The sequence below is a fragment of the Lissotriton helveticus genome, chromosome 11, assembly GCF_964261635.1.
Source record: "Lissotriton helveticus chromosome 11, aLisHel1.1, whole genome shotgun sequence".
Taxonomy (NCBI): domain Eukaryota; kingdom Metazoa; phylum Chordata; class Amphibia; order Caudata; family Salamandridae; genus Lissotriton; species Lissotriton helveticus.
Window position 1 is genome coordinate 489,215,564 of NC_136072.1, and position 19,520 is coordinate 489,235,083.

Sequence of the window (19,520 nt, forward strand, 5' to 3'; positions counted from 1 at the left end):
CCACGGGGCTTTTTCACCACCACTTACAGCATCGAATGATGGTATCAAGTTGCCTTGGTGCAACATTTTTTGACACTGGTTCAATCTATGTAATCCTGCCTCAGGACTCAGGTGCTGATTTTGGATGCAATAGCAGTTTACGGGACTTTAGTTAAATATTTAGCAACTATATTGCTTGGCTTTCACATATCTGTAAGCAATATATTTTAACAGAGGCATTGAAGTGGTCGATGTGTACACAAGATGCAAGAAATGTTTTCATTTTCTTTATTTAGAACGATACATTGATTGCATTGGAATTGACATTAAACTAATTCTGGAAGGCCACAATAAATTGAAGTAAAACAGACATCTGTGAACTCTGCTATATAATGTGCATGTAAGTGGCTTGTTGTAAGGATCTAGCAAGACAGGCCAGGATCTGAGAAGGTAGCACAAGGAATATGTAACCATTAGTTGGTTTAGTAGATGGGTTTACAGCAACCTCCTCAATGAAAGTTACTTTCAACTCTTACATTCAGTAGTACAGAGATCCACAAGGAGGATCACTGTTTATGTAAGGTTCTTTATTCAGATTTTGTGTAACTGATAGGCCTTAGGACCAGTAAGTTTTGAATGGCAGTCCTTAAATTCATAGTTGGATGATAAATTGTAAAAAAATTTGCCAAAGTAATACAGGAATTTGCTGTATATTGATTTATGGATAATATAGAAAGATCTGAACTGATAACTGTGAGTGAGTGAGAGTTGAATTGTGGGAGTTTTGAGAGTCGAAGAACTGGGAAGGTCCTTCAGGAAAGAGGAAGATATTTTGGTTACTTAGATGTGCGGGCTAGTGTGAAGGTGTGAGACAATCATAATCTTTTTTCATGTTTATGAGCCCTACAGATTAAAACCTAGGTTTAGTATTAGGGTACATCTTATTGCTAGAGGAGTGGTCCAAGGTGCGATGAAGAAAACACAAACAAAGTAGTTGTATTTTTCTTCCGGTTCAGCTTTAGACACCATATGATTCAGAATTTGTTCAAGGCATCTGAATAGAAAGTTAATGGCTTCCGGTTGTGATACAGTTGTGTATCATCCACACATTGGATGTTATTGATCATGTTACTAGTCAAATGATGACGGCACTCTGAACATAGAACAATCAGACAAAAGGACTGAGCTGTGGCAGACCTATAAAGCATAAGGCCAGGTTAAATTTCGAAATCCTCTATTTTGACCAACTGTGCACAGTCTTGTAGAAAAGAGATGTGTCAATTTAGGATAGATGCATAAATTCCCAAGAACATCATCATGATGCTGAGGAGAGTCCATTTTTCCACTGTGCCTAAAGCTTCCAAAAGATCAAGAAGAATCAGTAGGAAAACCTCACTACTATCAAGAATGTGCAGAGAATCATGTATGATGTAAAGAGCCACTGTGTTGGTTCTTTGGCATGGGTTGAAGCACAACTATTATTCACCCAGTAATGTGTCTGGGAACCTACTGTTGAAAGGTGCCCTGCATCTCTCTTTGGATAATCAAGCAGTAATGAGAGGCATGTGAAGGCATGAAAGCTGTTCCATAGGATCAGCTTTTGCACATATCAGGAGGGTTGTGATTAGACAAGTCTTTAGGCTCTTTGGGAATTCATCCAAGAAGGAGCTGGTGGCCTTCAGAAAGAATGGACTTGGGATCTGATAAAGGGTTCATCACAAAGAATGTTTAACACGTTAATAGAAGAGGCAGTATTATGGAGACCTTTCAATGAGTTTGGGGAAACATTGTCCCAAATCTTTGATGTGGTGATCTCGGAAACACTTACCATATTTCTTGGTGCAGAGAAAGATTTCTTTAAGCGGATTTTTTGATACTTTTTAGCAGCAAATTTAGCAAGCATCTTGCATTACTGTATAGCGCTTGTGAGGATTTATCTATTAGAATATAATAGCCGCTTCAGCAAATCATACATATCTGTTGTTAGCAAATGATCAATGTATTGGTATATGAGCACCTCATCAGTAAACAAGGTAGTTGACAATAATAGAGGCATGATTAATAATAATCAGGGTCTGTGTCCATGTCTACAACAAAACTCTACCAACAGTATTTTAAAGACTTTCAGAAAGCTTAAGGAGCCATTTCTCATGCATGTAAGCAAGCTATAAGTGAAAATATTTCTACGAAGTTCAACTATCAAGTGGCAGTACTTCCATAGGGGTCATTATTATCTGCCAAGAATTTGCCACTGATCACAGATAGTCATATTAATCATACCATAACATTGCTAAACAACAATCAGTGGACAATATGCTGTTTTTTAGCAGTGACCATTCAGAAATTGCTTAAACATCCAGCGTATATATTATACAATAGTTAAATGTTTCACATCAATTTGAAATCATTTTCAAACACTATACACAATAAAAACGGTAGGCATTCCTGCAGTAACATATATCTCAGAAATAGGTATCATTATCTAAGACATAATTTTAATGGTAGAATGTATTTTATCATAGACAGGCAGATAGCTTGTAACTTTGCATTTCAAGTTATTGTGTGCTGCCTATATGTTGGAATACTTTTATTACAAATGAAACTAACTTTTTTTTCCTTTTGGACTTCTTCTATGGGCATCCCATTGCTGTCACTTGAGGATGACGCTCCACTCATCAAGTGCTCTAGCGAGCCATTGCTTCCCAAGCTTCCATAGCCACTTGAACCACCATTGTGCACTGGCTAAAATAAATATTTTTCAAATTATCAGTGAAGCATTTAATCACAAGACAATAGGAAAGCATTTAATAAGACACAACAATCCGTTTTCAGGAGCTATTACTATTAAGGGATACATTAATAAAAATGCATTTGGGATTAGGCTACAGAAGTTCTCTATGCTTACTTTGATTTATATTTTGTCAGCTAATGCAGTCATTTCAAAGACTATCTCCCACATTACACAAAACAATTCTAAAACAGGAATCTAAATGTACATTTTGGGTGGCTGACATATTCATCCTAGAGGACATACTATGGGGTTATTTAGAGTTTAGAGGTTAGAAGATGGGATTCTCCACAACTAATCTGATGGAATTCCCTTCCACCATATTACATGTGCATTATAGCCTATGGCACTTGCAATAACTGCTACGTTTTGACACAGTATCCTGACAACCAAATTCTAACTGAGGTCATTCACAATACGTCTTCAACTGTAAAATTATTATTAATATGTGCATTTGCAATAATTTTCTAACATATCTCTAATACAAAATGTATGCCAAGATAACATCTGAAAAAATGTGAATTTGTTTAATCTTCCCTTAAATATCAACCTAACCTAATTCATCTGCACACATTACTACAGATTCACAAGTCTTAAGCACTCCTTAGACTTTGGTGTCTTTCTCTAGCCTAACATCTATGATTATCTGGATGCTCGGCCCATCTTCGTTACTATTACACATTAGTTTCACCATCTCGTACATTAACACCTTTCAAAATATGCCAAACTGCAATATCTCCTTCTTTCTGAATCTTTCTTCACTTACCAGAACTATGAGGTACTTCACTGCTTTGTGTGTGCCATATATTATTGTTGATATCTATGGTAGTTTAGGCACTCTTGGTCCTACGTTCTCCCATAGTAACAACTCATCTTCATCTGGCACCACCGTCTAAAAGTCGTGAAATCTGCTTACTAAGCTGCTGGAACCAAGGCTGTGTGCAGCAAGATCAGAGCATTTGCACACACAAGTGCAAGCAGGGGCCCTAGTAAACATGCTACCCACCACAGATTTGTTAATATGTCATTATGTTAAAAGAAAAAGGCTGATGGATGGAAGGTGGGCTGCTGATAAATAATAAGGTAGATATGAATCTAATATGATGAAGAATGCTTGGGATAATTCTTCATAAGTATTGTTGCAGTTACACTGATGTCTGCAGATCACCACTCTATTACAGCTTTCTTAAACAATCTCTGTCAATGCATGAGTTGAGCAACCATACGCAAATCAGGCAATACTGCTGCAAAAAGCTTTCTCGTCCAAATTGCTAAGTCTCACACTCTGCATGATATAACAATGACAGGCACCATTGTCCGTCATATATTTGGTACATCTCCTAAAGGTCTATTCAAAAAGTCAATGTTGTAAATATTTTAGTAGAACTATAATAGTGCTACTAATGTACTACAAAATGGTATTCACAAGCCTAGGTGCGCAGATTCCATTTACACCTCTTCTGTTTTTTACTGTGTGGAGATCTCTGCCCCAACGCTGACGTCTCAGCACATGCAAGTATAGCTTTTATAATAAATGTAGAAAGAACAGAGGAAAGTGGCCGGAAAATGTAGAATACTTAAGAATAATTATGAGGAGTTAAAAGAGGAGTGAGGGGTTTAGCAAGAATTAAGGAAGGGTTTAGGGAGGGATGCACACCAACTCACAAAGAAAGAAGTTCATTGCTATTACAAACTGAACTTCTAAAGTTACTACAGTCAAAAAAGACCCAAAACAGTAGGAGATGTCCTCCTTTCCAGACATGAAGTAAGTGTAGCACCGCACAAGGCCAAGCAACAGTAACTAGAACAGACAGTAATAGTGGTAAGGACTTAAAATCTAACATCATATGAAATAATATTAAATTAACTCATAAATAATTATTTAAAAATATAAATACATTTAATTTGTACTATGTAATCTCAAAATACAAAACAACCTTTTTTAAATAAATCTGAATGTAACAATAATGTTAATTAAAATATAATTACACTGTATTAAAACATTCTATGCATCACTTTTAATAGTTAACTATACATAATGAAAAACACTTGATCATTCTAGGTTGAATTCTTTAAATTTAAAATTCAGGAAAATATTTATTTCTTTTACTATATTAAATTCAAAATTAAGTTACTAGTTCTATAGAATCGTTTTTATTGTGTACTACATTTAAAAATAAATATATACAATTAATTTACCTTAATGTGAACATATTTTTTACTATTCATTTTCAGGTTTAACTTTCAAGTTTTTACCTTTCTTTATATTTACCACCTGGCGATCTTTGGCACCAGAGAGGAGACAGTGGGTAGTTGGTATTGACATTCGAGGGCTTGGATGTGGCTTATAGTGGCTGCCAACCTATATTTGTCTGTGATGGCTGGGACATCAAATACTTTGTGGATATTAATGAGATACCATATGATGTAACTGCTAGGAATGAGTTTCCTTCTGACAGATATGAATGGACACTGGTGATATGACGTGAGATTCTAGATTTTTGCACAATCTCCAACCAGTAGCTAGCCTTATGTAATTGGGACCTCAGAACAATATCTGCTTTTAATTCATTGTTTTTGTTTTAGTGCTGAAGAACTGTCATCCTACGTGCAAGAACTACTCTCTTAGATTTAGAACTTGTAAGATAACATGTACAGTTATGGAGAAAGACTAAATGTTAGGTTTGGGCCCTCTTGGTATTTGCTGGCAGCCTCTCTAGTCCTCTATACAAATGTGAGACCGTTATTTTCACATCAATTTGGTGTTTTATGTTACTGAATTAAATCCAGTTTCATTTTTACAGGGAGATGCTCAGATTTCCATGTTTAGAGTAATAACAATGGACTTCAGTACATGCAGTGGGATAAAATCCCTGTCCATTCATAAACAGGATGGGTATTCCTGTTGCACAGTAGATACTACACTGCTGATAAAACCTGGCTTAATATATATTGTGAAAAAATGGTTGAAACAAATCATGCAGGAAACATTTATTTTCATGCTATATTATCATTCATGGATGTTAAAGTCAGACTAGGTTGTACTCACCTTACTCAGTAATTATTCTGCATTAGAGGTTTCAGTATTTATAGAGTACAGTATTTATATCCCCTATTCTGCAGTCCTTGGAATACAGACCTAAGATTAATTGTTGGAAACAAAAAATTCAGATTCTATGAGATTTGCTATTTATTTTATTTGGAGTTCTACAAAGCACCATGCAGTAGCCTTGTAGCCTTATAATGCTTTGGGTTAATTGGAGGAAACAGTTATAAGACTATAGGTAATGCACTGACGTCAACAGTACTGATGATGTTGTATATATATATATATATATATATATATATATATATATATATATATATATATATATATATATATATATATATATATATATATATATATATATATATATATATATATATTGAAGCTCCAAGATGCACCGGCAATCCCAAGGCACTCAATAGCGGGTGCAAGCTCCGCGCCGATACTCGCGGTAAATATCTATATTCAAGATAGGATTTTCATTTGCATTTCGAAGGAAATCATCCGGCACTCGTACAAGGGTATCATTAGTTCGGGCTTTTATTTGTTCTTGTTACATCCATCAACGCGTTTCGGGAGTCGCGCTCCCTTGATCCCAAGAATAATTTTTGAAACGCGTCGGCAGAGGATATGATGACAGCGTTGTGAAGGCGGATTGAAACGACGCGCTCCCCTGCACCTCCATTGGGGCTGTGCTTGGAGCCCCAGTGCTGCTGTTCGAGTGCTCCTCAAGCAAACTAAACCCAAGCCTGAGCCTCGATATATATATGTTTTTTTTGTAAATGCTAATTTCTACTTATAATGTTCATTCAACCTATGTTTTTCAGTAATTTTGAATTTTGTCGTAAAAGTATATAATGTCTTCTTTTTTATTAAATACTAAAATATATTTTTTTTGTTGAAAAAATTGGAGTCGCGCACCCATCATGTACCTATCTCGGTGGGTGCGCGGTTTCAAACCGCCATATTGGTGAAGTCGTGAAGGATGCGCGTTTCTGCCGGCCCACTCTGCTTACGCTTACAGGGAAGGAACGACAACGCTACTTGTCCCTGATCTTCTCTGTAGTGATCTGCTGATCACAGGTCTAGTTGTCAGCAAGCCACAGCCACTCACTCACAGCTGGTTTACACCCACACAACACCCATGCAGCACAGGCGTCACAGGACAAGTACACAGAATTGGTGGCAGCCGAGGCACTTTGCCTGACACGGGCCTCCCGCCACATAGCGATGACTTCAGAGCTGAGCGGGTGTGCAGCCTGCTTTGATGCGTAGGCCTCGATACACCATCCTGGCAATCACGACCCGATTTGAATTGTGAGCTCAGCTGGACCGCGTGTACGCCACACAAAAATTACTCCTCGGCGCGGTTCATTGATATGTTCTCCGCCATTGTGATTTCAAGACCCAGAATCAAATGTGCGACCTTCTCGCTTCCAAGGACGCGGGCCCTAGCCTTGGAGCTCACTTCAGCACGTGGTGGGCCCTCTTGGACATAAGCCGGTGGCGGAAGGTGAGCAGAGAGGCTTGTTTGCGCAGCAGCGGGTAGTCACCTCTGGGTGGTGGGAGTGGATGGTGTACAGCAGCCTAGTGCGCAGGGGCAGTCAGACACCTCTGAGTGGTAGGAGTGGATGGTGTGCAGCAGCCTACTGCGCAGGGGCTGGCAGACACCTCTGGGTGGCAGGAATGGAAGTGATGCAGCAGCCTGGGTGCGCAGGGGCGGGACAGCGATGAAGGTATGTGCAGTTGTATGTACTCTGCCATTACTGATTCTATACTATGTTTCAGATGAGTGAGCTTGAGGGCTACAGTATGTCCCGGCACGTGATTGGAGACACACCGGTGGCGGAAAGGTGAGCTGTGAGGGTTTGGTCTGCAGTGTTGGCACTCACTCTCCCTCTCCATCTCTTCCTTTCTCCCTCTCATACTCTTTCTCTCTTTCTCTCTCTCTCTTCCTCTCTCACACTCTTTCTCTCTCTCTTCCTCTCTCCCACTCTTTCTCTCTTTCTCTCTCTCTCCCTCCTTTGATGGGCGCATGAAGCACAATCTTATCTTGCTTTTTTGTCTTGCAGGCTGTGATTCACAGATTGTCGAGGGATGACACGCCATGGCTGCACCTACTTTTATTTTGTTGTTTTGTTTAAATAAAATGTTTTATATGTAAATCCATAGATGACTGTGATTCTCATTTGTCCAACCTCACATGCATCTTGATTGTTATAACTGTGCGACATCAGCTGATTTGTTACGTTCCAGATTTCAGAAGGTTGTTGTCACATTGGTTTGTCGGGGGGTCAGGGGGGGATGGTGGACAAGGGGGTGGTGGCGAGGCACTCTTGGGTGTCCGAGCTGCATGATTGTTGGCTCCATGGCATCTGTTGTCGTTCAGGTGTGTCTGTGGGCTGGGCTCCCTTTGATGTTGCAGGTTGTAGTCCGACTTTACAACAGGTCAGAGGAGGTGTAAACTTCCTAGTGCTAACGCACCTTATCGCCTATTTTGTGTTCTCTTTGCCGATCTTGCTGGTCGTTAAGAAAGTTGCGAAGTGGTGTGTTTGCTACTTTTTGCACTGGAATGCCTACTCTGCCTCTCATTAGCAATATTTGCCGGGGTCATCCGTTACAATGTATTTTTGAGGCTGCTTTCACTGGTAAACTGGTGATATGGGCTGTTTGCACCAGCTTGTGAAAGATGCGTTAAATTTATCACCATTTTGGCTGCGATAAAGTGCTGTTAACTCGGCAATGTGTCCTTGAGAATATGCCCCTCGGTGTTTTAAAGACCGAGAAGTACTCGAGTGCTGTGCTGAGAGCTGCACACCCAGCGTGTTCACACTAGGGAGCTGCACTGAGAGCCGAGCAGCCTTCGTATTCACACTAGGGGGCCGCGCTGAGAGCCGTGCATCCTTCGTGTTCACACTAGGGGGCCGTGCTGGGGTCGCGACTCGAAACTTTTTTGAAAAACAAAAACAAAACATTCACTTTCTTAATTTACATGAGCCTCGGGGACCCCATCCCCGAGGCATGCCCACATCTACATTTCCTCTTTTTTTTTAAAGGGGACGGGGGCCGTGTGGCCCCACTCCCAGGCCACTTCAGGCCACGGGGACCCCATCCCACGGGGCCTGGCCTCTCTGTTGGGGACCGTGGGGGGAGCCCCAATGCCCCCACGGTCCCGCCGGCTCCCCGCCTCCTACGGTAGCCGGCATTGCTTTTGGGCAACGAGAGCTGCTAACATGCAGCTTCCCTTGCCCAAAAGCAATTCTCTTTTCCTTTATTGAAGCGAGAGGAGTTTTTCCTCCTCTCGCTTCAACAAAGCAAACCAGGGTTTGCTATCACAGGGTGGCAGCCAGACAAGGTACTTCCCACAGTAGCCTATCACACCTACAGTGCGTGGGTGAATGAGGCGCGGACCAGGGTAGACAATAAGGTGACCATAGGTGTTGCACCCAGACGTGGGTTACCCAGAGAAAGAGAAAACCAGACCGCAGTTCCTACAACAGAGGAGGTGACAGGGAGTTGGAGCCCTCAATACCCCCCACATTGCCATCAGGATATCAAGGTAAACACCTGAATGAAGCCAAAAGGACAAGCAGGGGTGCAGTCAAAGAAAATGGACAAATAAGCGGTACCGATCCAGGCTGCATCCATCATCGCAGAGTCACAACTCAGATGAACAGACGGTACCCTCATTAAGCATGATCATTGCAGCCATTGCGGACGTTAAGGGTACGATGGACTCTAAAATAGATGCCCTAATGGTGCATGTTAACCTCCTGAAAGCAGACGATGGAAGATGTCGGATAAAGTAGCTGCTACCGAACAAGAGGTGACCCAACTACAAACCAGCACAAAGAGTTTGGAGGAATGGGTTCAGGCCCTCACGAAACAACAGGACGCCAGGGCAGCTAAGCTTGAGAACCAAGAAGGGCGGGCCCGCAGGAACAATATAAGAGTGGTGGGGGTGCCGGAAGGCATGGAGGGACCTAATATTGATCTCTTTCTGGAGGACTTGATCCTGAACCATCTCAAACCGAAGTGTCTTTCCAACTATTTTACTACTGAGCGCGCACACAGGGCGCCCATCCGTAGGCCCAAACCAGGCGCTCTACCAAGGACAATAATTTCTAGGATTCTCAATATCTGGTATAGAGATGCCATCCTACAGACGGCACGTCAACACGTGACCTGCGCCTTGAAAATGCTGTGATCTGATTTTTCCCCGACTTCACACTAAATGTACAATGGCAGAGGTGTGTAGTCGAACAGTGAAAAGGGAACTGCGGGCCAAAGAACTCAGGTACTCTATGATGTTCCCAGCTAAGTTGAGAGTTGAGGCTGAAGGGAAAACGTGGTTCTTCAGTTCCCCTGAGGAAGCCGGGGAGTGGCTGGAGGGATGGCGCAATGTAGGCTCAAACTCTCAACAAGGGAGATGGCAAGAACAGCACAGAACAACAAGGGAAGAATCAGACTGAGAGGAAAAGGAATACTGCTTAGCTTTAGAGGGAAGGAGGGTCTGGAAAATGAGACTTCGACGAGATGTAGTGTCCAGGACTGTGAAGACCAGGTCATGTGACATGGTTGACAGGTGGGGGAGGGGGAAGGTGGTATGAATACGAGCTTTCTAATATTGAAACTTTCGGCACAGTTCTAAATCATTAGTGTTGCTACAGGATAGAAACAAACATTCTGTTGCAGGGAGGGAGGGGATCCCGGGGAAGGGGCTACTGCAGCTCGGCACCGCCAAACCTCAATTTAGTTACTTGTTTCGGGGCGACAGGCACTCTGCGAGTTTGGGTGGTAGGAGTTGCTATACCCACCAGCAGGGCAGCAAGGAGGGCGTTAGTTCCATTTGTGGAATGCTATGTTTAGTAAGTTCTTATTGTTTTATTGTTAGTTCTTTAAGATTGCAAAGTCAGTGTAGTAGGTTGATACAACTTGGTAAACAGGTGACGGGAGACTCAACACAGAAATGGCGACTGACGTGATGGTAAAAAAACAGGGTACAGGACAGAAAGCAACAGGGGGCAAGGGGAGGGGCAACAAGGTGCTGCTAGTCTAAAAATCATGTCATGGAATGTGAATGGTCTGGGGAGTCGTATTAAACGTAGTATAGTGCTACAATATCCACATCGACATGGCCCGGGCGTTGTGTTACTGCAGGAAACACATCTCAAAGGCCATAGATACCGAGCATTAGATAGATATGGATATAAGTTGGTCGCCCATGCTGGATATACAACCGGATAAAGAGGAGTGGGAATACGGGTCATGACAGGTCTCTCCTTGGTAATAGACAAGATCTGGCATGATCCCCTGGAAAGGTCAGTGGCCCTTGCAGGGAAATGGGAACGAGAGGCTATTAATATTGTCTCCAGTTACATTCCACTGGCGGTGCGGTCCAAGGCGGTCACAGCGCTGCGGACCTTGGTGGTCGATCTTCCACCTGGACTACTAGTGCTGGGTGGCGACATGAACTCTACTATTATGCCGGGCTTGATAGGGAAACCGTATCAACTAGAGAGAGAGTGAGATGGAGCAACTTAGCATGTTTGTTGAAGCTTTGGGCCTAAAAGATCTCTGGCGGTTGCATAACCCGGGTACTCACCAGTACACCTTCTACTCAGCTGCCCATGGCAGTTACTCACAGCTAGACCACATACTGACACACAGAGGTGGGAAAGCATGGTTTTCTAACGCACCAATTGGTCCGTGAGGTATCTCGGACCACTCCCCGGTGGAGGTAATGGTGAGGGGACCGACTCGGACACACTCTCTACCACCCAGGCTAAATTCATGGTTCTTTAAGAATAAGGAAAATACTCAAAAAGTCAGGGAACGGGCACAACTCTACTTCCAGGAAAATGAGGGGATAGTTGAGGCGGCCTGTACTCTGTGGGAAGCATTCAAACCATTTATGAGTGGGCATGTCCAGGTCTGCATAGGAGGTAGTAACAAAGAAAAAGACTGCAGTGGGACAGACTGGAGGTGAGAGTAATAGAGATGAAGGCACGCTTTCTGGAGGCTGGGAGGACTGACCAGGATTTAGCGCACCCTTTAGAACTCAAGCGGCAGGAACTGCAAGACCTGGCGAACAATGCTGTGAGATCAGCAGCGCTGGCAATGCAGAAACAAATATATGACCTGGGAGATAAAGCTAATAAAATCATTGCCTGGTTAGAAAAGAGAGTCAAGGAGAGGAGCTGGGGGGCAGAAATACGTGACAAAAGCTGATACATGTTCCCTACCGGGGAGGACATGACACCGGATTTTGCAGATTATTTTAAGTAGATATACGAGTCCAACCCCGTTGGGACAGAGGCAGACTGTAGTGAACTGTTAGAGGAAATGTGACTGCCGGGGTTGTCCGAGGAAGGTAGAGAAAATATTGAGAAGGACATAACAACTGACGATATAATAGACACCATACAGGATCTGCAGGTAGGGAAAGCACCGGCATCAAATGGTTTGACCGTGGAGCTCTTTAAATGCGAGGTGAGTATAGTAACGTCATATCTTCGGGGTATGTTTAATGAAGCAAGAGAGAAGGGGTGTCTCCCAACAGATCAGTGAACGGCAAACATAGTTGTAATCCCAAAGGTGGGCAAGCCAGCTGAATAGTGCAGCTAATACCGGCCGATATCCTTGTTGAACATGGAGGTTAAAATACTGGCTAATTTCTTGGTGAATTGTCTCCTAGGACCAATCACAAAGTTGATACACCCATACCAATCTGGCTTTATGCCCCGCCGAAGCACTAAGCTTAATCTTCAACAGCTATACGGGGTGATGCATCTAGTAAGAACGAATCCAGGTGTGGAGGCGGCACTTCTGTCCCTTGACGCCCATATGGCGTTCAACAGTATAGAGTAGCACTATCTGTTTGAGGTCCTGAAGTGGTTTGGGTTTGGTCCCCAATTCTAATCCTGAATTATGCTGTGATTTAAAAGTCTCTTGGCCATTGTTCGAGTGAACCGTTCAGTGTACCGCTACTTTGCTCTTCATAAGGAAATGAGACGGGGTGCCCTCTTTCTCTGATTTAATTTGCATTAGCTCCCGAACTGCTTGCGGCATTGGTGAGGGGAGACTCTGTGATCTTGGGTATCTACGGGGGGAACAATGGGAAGAGAGAATATCGTTATATGCTGACGATGTCCTTCTGTACGTGACGCAACCACGGTTCACAGTAAACAGGCTACTACAAATTTTTAAGTTAATTGAGGGGTACTCAGGGTGCCAGATTAACTGGGATAAGTCACTCCTGTACATGTTATCAAATGGACCCCCACCGCTACTCGGTGCAGAAACCCAACTGCAGGTTAAAGATAGCTTTAAATATCTGGGCATACAGATAGTCAAAACAGACCCAGAATTTTTGACAGAGAATTTACAGCCACAGCTGGAACGTTTAAGGAGGGATTTCGCCCACTGGAGGACTCTGCCATGATATCCCTTATGGGAAGAGCAGTGCTCTTCAAAATGATGTCGCTACCAAGAATATTGTACATTTTACAGAACACCTCTTGTCCAATACCCAACAAATTCTTTAGAGACGTGGACAGAGAACTGAGGACGCTACTGTGGGATGGAGAGGGTGCAAGGGTCGCATTGGCTAAGCTACAGAGGGGAGTGTATGAAGGTGGTTTGGCCATTCTGGACCTTCAAAAATACTACTGGGCTTCACATCTAATGGTAATCAATGACTGGGTATTTACGTATAAAAGCGACCTGGCATACCGGGTGGATCATTGGGCGATGGGGGCCAAAGGATACTTAGGTGCACTGTATGGTCGAGACAGAAAAGAAAGCATGCCACCTCATACAGAGAGTGTACTAAATGTGTGGACGAGAGCGAATAGATTTCTGGGCTGGGCTGACAGATTGACTGAACAGACCCCTCTGTGGGATTATGATATTTTACGAGAGGTGGGCAGACTGTAGGGTTTCTGTAAGAGGAAACGGATAGAAATAGCACATCTGGGGGATGTATGGTGGGGACAGGCCATAATCCCATTCTCTGAATTACAAAAACAGTATCAGCTAGCGGACACAGAACAGTTTAGGTACTTGCAACTGAGACATGTATTACGCAGGCACCTCAAGGAGGGGGAGCAGATCCCTGAATATAGCCTGTTGAAGGACAGATTAGTGCTAGATCCAATTTCAGAAAAAGCACTGTCCTATACATATAGGAGGATTATCAATTACTACCCGGATCTTCTCACAAAGCTACAGGAGGCATGTGAGTAGGTCTTACTCCACTAGCATGCTCATGTTTAAGTTGGGGCACACACAGGATTGTCAGAGGGGATGTAAACAGAGGGGTGCCTTCTTCCATATCTTTTGGGAATGTACGATTATACAGCGGTTTTGGGGAAGGTGGCGCGGAAAATGTCAGATGTTATCGGGTAGGCAGTTAATGCGGAAACCAGGTGGCATGTGCTATGCATATCTGGGGAACAGACATGGCCTAAGTGTCAAAAAATGTGGCTGCAAGTGGCTGCAATGGTGGCCAAGAAAAATATTGCCGGGCATGGAGGGCCACTCAACTGCCGACAGTGGCACGATGGAAGATGGACATGGATTGGTGTTGCGCGGCTGAGAAGACAATATATGAGAGCAGACGAAAAGTGTGGCACCAGTGGGAAGTGTACAGGGGCACTGAGGGATACCTGATTGCTAAGAAGGGAGGGGGTGGAAGACTAGGGGTAGATTGGGTGGGGGTTCTGCTAGAACAGTTGGTTAATTCACAAACGTCAATATACCAGGGAAGTGTAAAATATGATGACATCTATGTATTATCAACCAGTGATTGTTGTAAAGCTATATACTAATACTGACGGCTGTTTAATAAAAAGTTTAAAAAAAAAAAAATATGGGAACTGTAAAACAGTGTTTGGAGAGAGTTTACTCTATATCACTGTTTGCTGACAGTGAAACTTTCATGAGAAATATACCACAGAGTATTACAAAGTATATACTAAGAACGGTTTGTTATCTATGCAAGACTTGTCCAAAGAGCACCTATTCACGTAAAATAACCAAGATCTGAAGGCACCAAATATCAGACTACCTGCATCCTTCATACTGTGGTGGAAAGTTTACAGATAGCCCATCTTCTGAAGCAAAGCAAGCACATGTACATAGGTTGATACCTGGTGCACACAGTCTTCTATGTTAAGTAGAAATTGTCATGCTGAGATGATTCTATAAAATAACTCAAGGTTGTTTACAAAGAATCTTTGCCCGTCTGGAAACTTTTTCTGTAGTACCAAAACCGTGTGTGGAACATAATTAATGTAAGTTTTCAACTGTCACCTGCTATTCAATACAACGATTTATAACTTGTTCAATACCTCTATACACCTATGGTGCATTAGAAACACATGCCTTTTGTAAACATTGATACTAATTAGTTAGACACAGGCTGTACAAAATTAGTCAGAAAAGTAATAGGATAGTTACCCGCCACTATGAAAACTATAAAAAAAACTACCACACTCATTGGATGATGTCATCAGCAATGTCGCCAGTGATGTCATCAATTATGTCATCTGAGATGTCATCAGTGATGCCATAAATGATGTCATAGAACATGTCATGAGTGATGTAATATATGAGGTCATAGCGGTGCATGTCAGGGGCGCAAGTTATAGTTAGCTCTGCTAATTATGATTGGTGAATTTCTGTGTTTTTAAAGTTCTAAAGATTTATGTTGTCACTGACATATTCACCTAAGAATAACGCTACTTTACCCCTTGTTTTTTTTTCAGTGAATCTTTCAGTTTTTTTCCAACAAAAACAGATCTTTTTATCACAACTAACTTTAACATTACTTTAACCTTTGTTTTTTTCAGTGAATTTATAGGGTTTTCTAATGTAAAGTGATAATTTATTACCATACATACAGCCATCCCCCAACTGTGCAGGGCCGGGAGGTTGGTCACAGGACCTTATGCTTTTTAAAGGGGAGGGGTCCACGTGCCACCCTCACCAAGCATTATCAGGTCCTGGGGACGCCTTCCCAAAAGTCTTTTTTTTAAAGGGGAGTGGGCCAATTGGCCACCCACCCTGAGCCTTATTAGGCCCTGGGGACCCCTTCCCTGAGGGCATTTCTTTATGAAAGGGGAAGGGTGCTGCGTGGCCTCCCTCCCTGAGCCTTATTAATCCTTGGGGACCCAATGCCACAAGGCTTTTCTTTAGTAAAGGGGAGGGGGGCTCATGGCCCCTCTCCCCAAGCCTTATTAGGCCCTGAGGACCCCATCCCCCAGGGCCACTACTTAATTTAAAGGTTAGGGTCGGGTGACACCCCTTTCCCTGGCTTGTTGGACCTTGGGGACGCCATCTTCCAGGCCCACTAATTAAAATAGAGGTGAGTGGGGCTATGTGGCGACCCCTCCCTGAGCCTTGTTAGGCCCTGGGGACCCCATGCCCCAGCACCCCTACGTAAAATAAAGGGCCAGTGCGGGCAGGGAAACCCCTATGTCCTAGGACTGGGCACCCCGGGACATAGCAGGAGATGGGATCCCCGGGACCATTAATGGCTCCGCAAAGATGGCCAGACCCTAGGGGATGGTGCCTGGGTCCAAATTCATCCTGAGAGAGGGGGTGTGTGTCCCCTCCCACTTTATATTAAGGCAGGACCTCAGAGGATGGAGTCCCTGGGGCCAAAATCAACCTTGGGAGGGGGCACAAGCCCCCTCCCCCTTCTTGTATTTGGCCAGGCCCCGTTGGATCGGATCCTTGGGACAGAAACCAGCCTGGGAAAGGGGGGCCACGCACACCCATCCCTAATTATATTTATAAATCCACTCCTTTGTGTTATTAAAAAAAAAAGTGCAGGAGCCCATGCTTGTTTTTTTTTTTTTTTTTACAACAGATCCACGGATCTTCCACTAATTTATGGTTTATTTTTAATAAACATTTTTGGCCCCAGGGAATGCCCCTATGAGATCCAACCAGGAGGCCTAGGGAGTAGGGGAACTCCGACCCTACCCCTTCTGATTTTTTTTCTGTTTTTTTGGGGGACTCATGATGAGTCCAGAGTCCCAAGATGGCTGTCACTACTTCCTGGTTAAAGTGATGGTAGCCAATCAGATTTCATCCTGAAATCTATTGGATTCGTGGAGTATCTATGTCCCTATATATCCATAAATATTTTTTCTTTAATAAATATAAAATTACTGAACGGATTTACACTAAATTGCAAAAACGGTTCTTTCTGGACCAAGATTTACCTTTCAGTGAAATTTTACAAAATTCCATTTGGCTGTTCGGGCTTGTAGTAGTGTTAAAAAACCCTTTGGGAAATTACATGGGGAAAATGCGTTTTGGCCCCCTCTTTTTCTCGGCCCCGGCTTGACGAATAACCCTGAAACTTTCCAGATAGCAGCTGAAGTGAGTGACAAACTAGTTTTAAAAAGTTTGTGAAGATCCGTCAAACACCACCAAAGGTAATAGCAAAACAAAAAGCAATTTTCCTATGGAAATTAGGTACTAGCTATAACTACCCACTAGCGGACGCGGTCGCCACTACGTAGTTCATTGTCATTAAAAACGTTATTTGGGCATGAGACCATAAAAGTAAAATACATAAACATTACACAACGGGATTTAAAACACATATATAAAAATGTAGATCTTCACACAATTGAAACGCAACAATTCATCAATGCAGACTTAATCTCTCTGTATCACGGTTTGCAAAAATGGCATAGTACTTACTACCTGCTGTTCAGTTTATAATACCTGGTGTAGCGATAGAGCAAACCTTTTAAAAATTGTTACATAGAAAGCAAGGGAGAGCTATTTACATCAAAAATGGAATGTAGTAATTAGACCTTAAAAAAAACAATGTAGAACAAAAATCATCACAGCAACTTCAGTTCCTTCACCAGCACGGTCCAAGCATCTCAAGAATGAGTTTGGGCTGCTGTCAAGGCCTTTCTTCTAATATCCCAAGAATGGCCTAGGAACTTCTCAATTGCGCACACAAATAGTGGTCTTGTGTCAGATTTTAATATGCAAAAGGGTACTCTAGGGCATTTATCCCTTGGTTTTGTATATACAGTACACACAAAAAGAACGTGACCTATTGATTCGTTGAGGCAGGGCAGCAGGGGCAACGTTTGGGTTGGGCATCATTGCATAGCCAAGTGTTTGTAAATGCATTAACCGGCAGACTGACGTACCTAAATTGTGTATAGAACTTCCTGTCAGCCTGTACTTTGATAAAATTGAGATAGCTTTCTAAGGAGCGACTGGCCTTGAAGTCTGTAAATTCTTCAGTAATTCTGCCCTGTTTACTATTGCTACGGTCATTCTGCTCAACCCATTGCCATTACAGCATTTTAATTTGTTTTTTGGTTTTAGTTAGAGGGCAATGGATGCTGTGCCCTGGTAGCCCAATACTAGACATAAGGTTTCTAATGTGCTTAATTAAGCCTATTTTGTTCATGGAGTCTAGAGCACAAACCTTGTTGAAAGCAACTGTATATGATGTCAGTTCTGGGGTGGTGACAAGCCTCTGCCAAAATAAGAGGGGCGAAACTTCGCTAGATCATTAATTGGTTTAATGCCCATATTGAGCTTTAGTGGGCAAAGTGGAGTGTTTTGCGGAAGGGACACCAGGTTCCTAACGAACTTGTTCTCAGATCCTGTGAGATTGCTTACTTTTTCCATGCCACAGAGCTCAGCCCCGTGTAGGGCACTACTCACAGCCTTGCAATTATATAACTTCAGGGCTGGTGCGATTGGTTTTGTATGGGAGAGACAATGTTCCTTCCTTTTTAATTCCCAGGTGATCAAAGCAGCTCACTCTCTCTAAGGGGGTGTTATCTAGGATCAAGCTCCCTTTGAAGGATTTATGGGGGTTCAGCAGCATCGGTTTTGTCTTTGTGGTGATTATTTCAAGGCCCCTCTCATCGCAAAAGAACTTAAATCAATTTAGTACATTTTGCAGGTCCATAGGTGTTTTTGAAAAGAGGAGGGTGTCGTCTGCGAATAATAGAGTGGCGTTTTTCTGATTTGCTAAAGAGGGAGCATCCGCTAGAATGGCAGATAAGAATTCAACTACTTGATTGATATATAGTGAAAACAAAGTTGGAGCCAGGACACAGCCCTGGCTGACCACCGCTGGATGTTAATGGGATCGGTAACTTGGCCCTGGCTGCTCCATCTTACCCTGGCAAAGTTATTTTCGTGCAATCTTATTAACAGCGCCGGGATTTCCAGGGGCGTACCCATCTACTTGAGCACCCGCCAAAGAATGTCCCTGGGTACAAGGTTGAATGCTGACTTCAGATCGATAAACGCTACATATAAACTCCCCTTGCCCAGAAGTACCACCTTCCAATAGAGAAGGAGAAGGCGAAAAACCTGATCTATTGTTCCCGTTTTCTGGCAAAACCCCGCTTGAAGGGGTGAAAGAATATGATTCTGATCCATCTAGCCCTGGGCCTTTGCTAAAAGGGAGCAACAGAATACTTTTTGGTCACAATCGATCAGGCTGGTGGGCCGATAGTTTTCAGGATTACCCCCATCACCTTTTTAAAGCTGGGGATCACTTCAGCCTCCTTCCACGATACTGGGATAACCCCCCCAACAATGTCATTGGAAAGTGACAATATATAGGTGGCCCTGTCAAAGAGGAAAAGATCTCCCGGGACGTAATCTGGCCCAGGCTCTTAGGCAGGTACAATTGCGTCTATA

At 43.0% G+C, this 19,520-nt stretch overlaps 1 protein-coding gene across 1 annotated transcript in view; it reads right to left on the bottom strand.

The window, feature by feature from the left end:
* Positions 1-19,520, bottom strand: part of LOC144792911 (period circadian protein homolog 2-like) — a 385,755-nt gene that overhangs the window by 148,821 nt on the left and 217,414 nt on the right. The window contains exon 13 of the mRNA XM_078668113.1: positions 2,587-2,721. Coding sequence (XP_078524239.1) covers positions 2,587-2,721 — 135 coding nt within the window. The remainder of the gene's footprint in view (positions 1-2,586; positions 2,722-19,520) is intronic.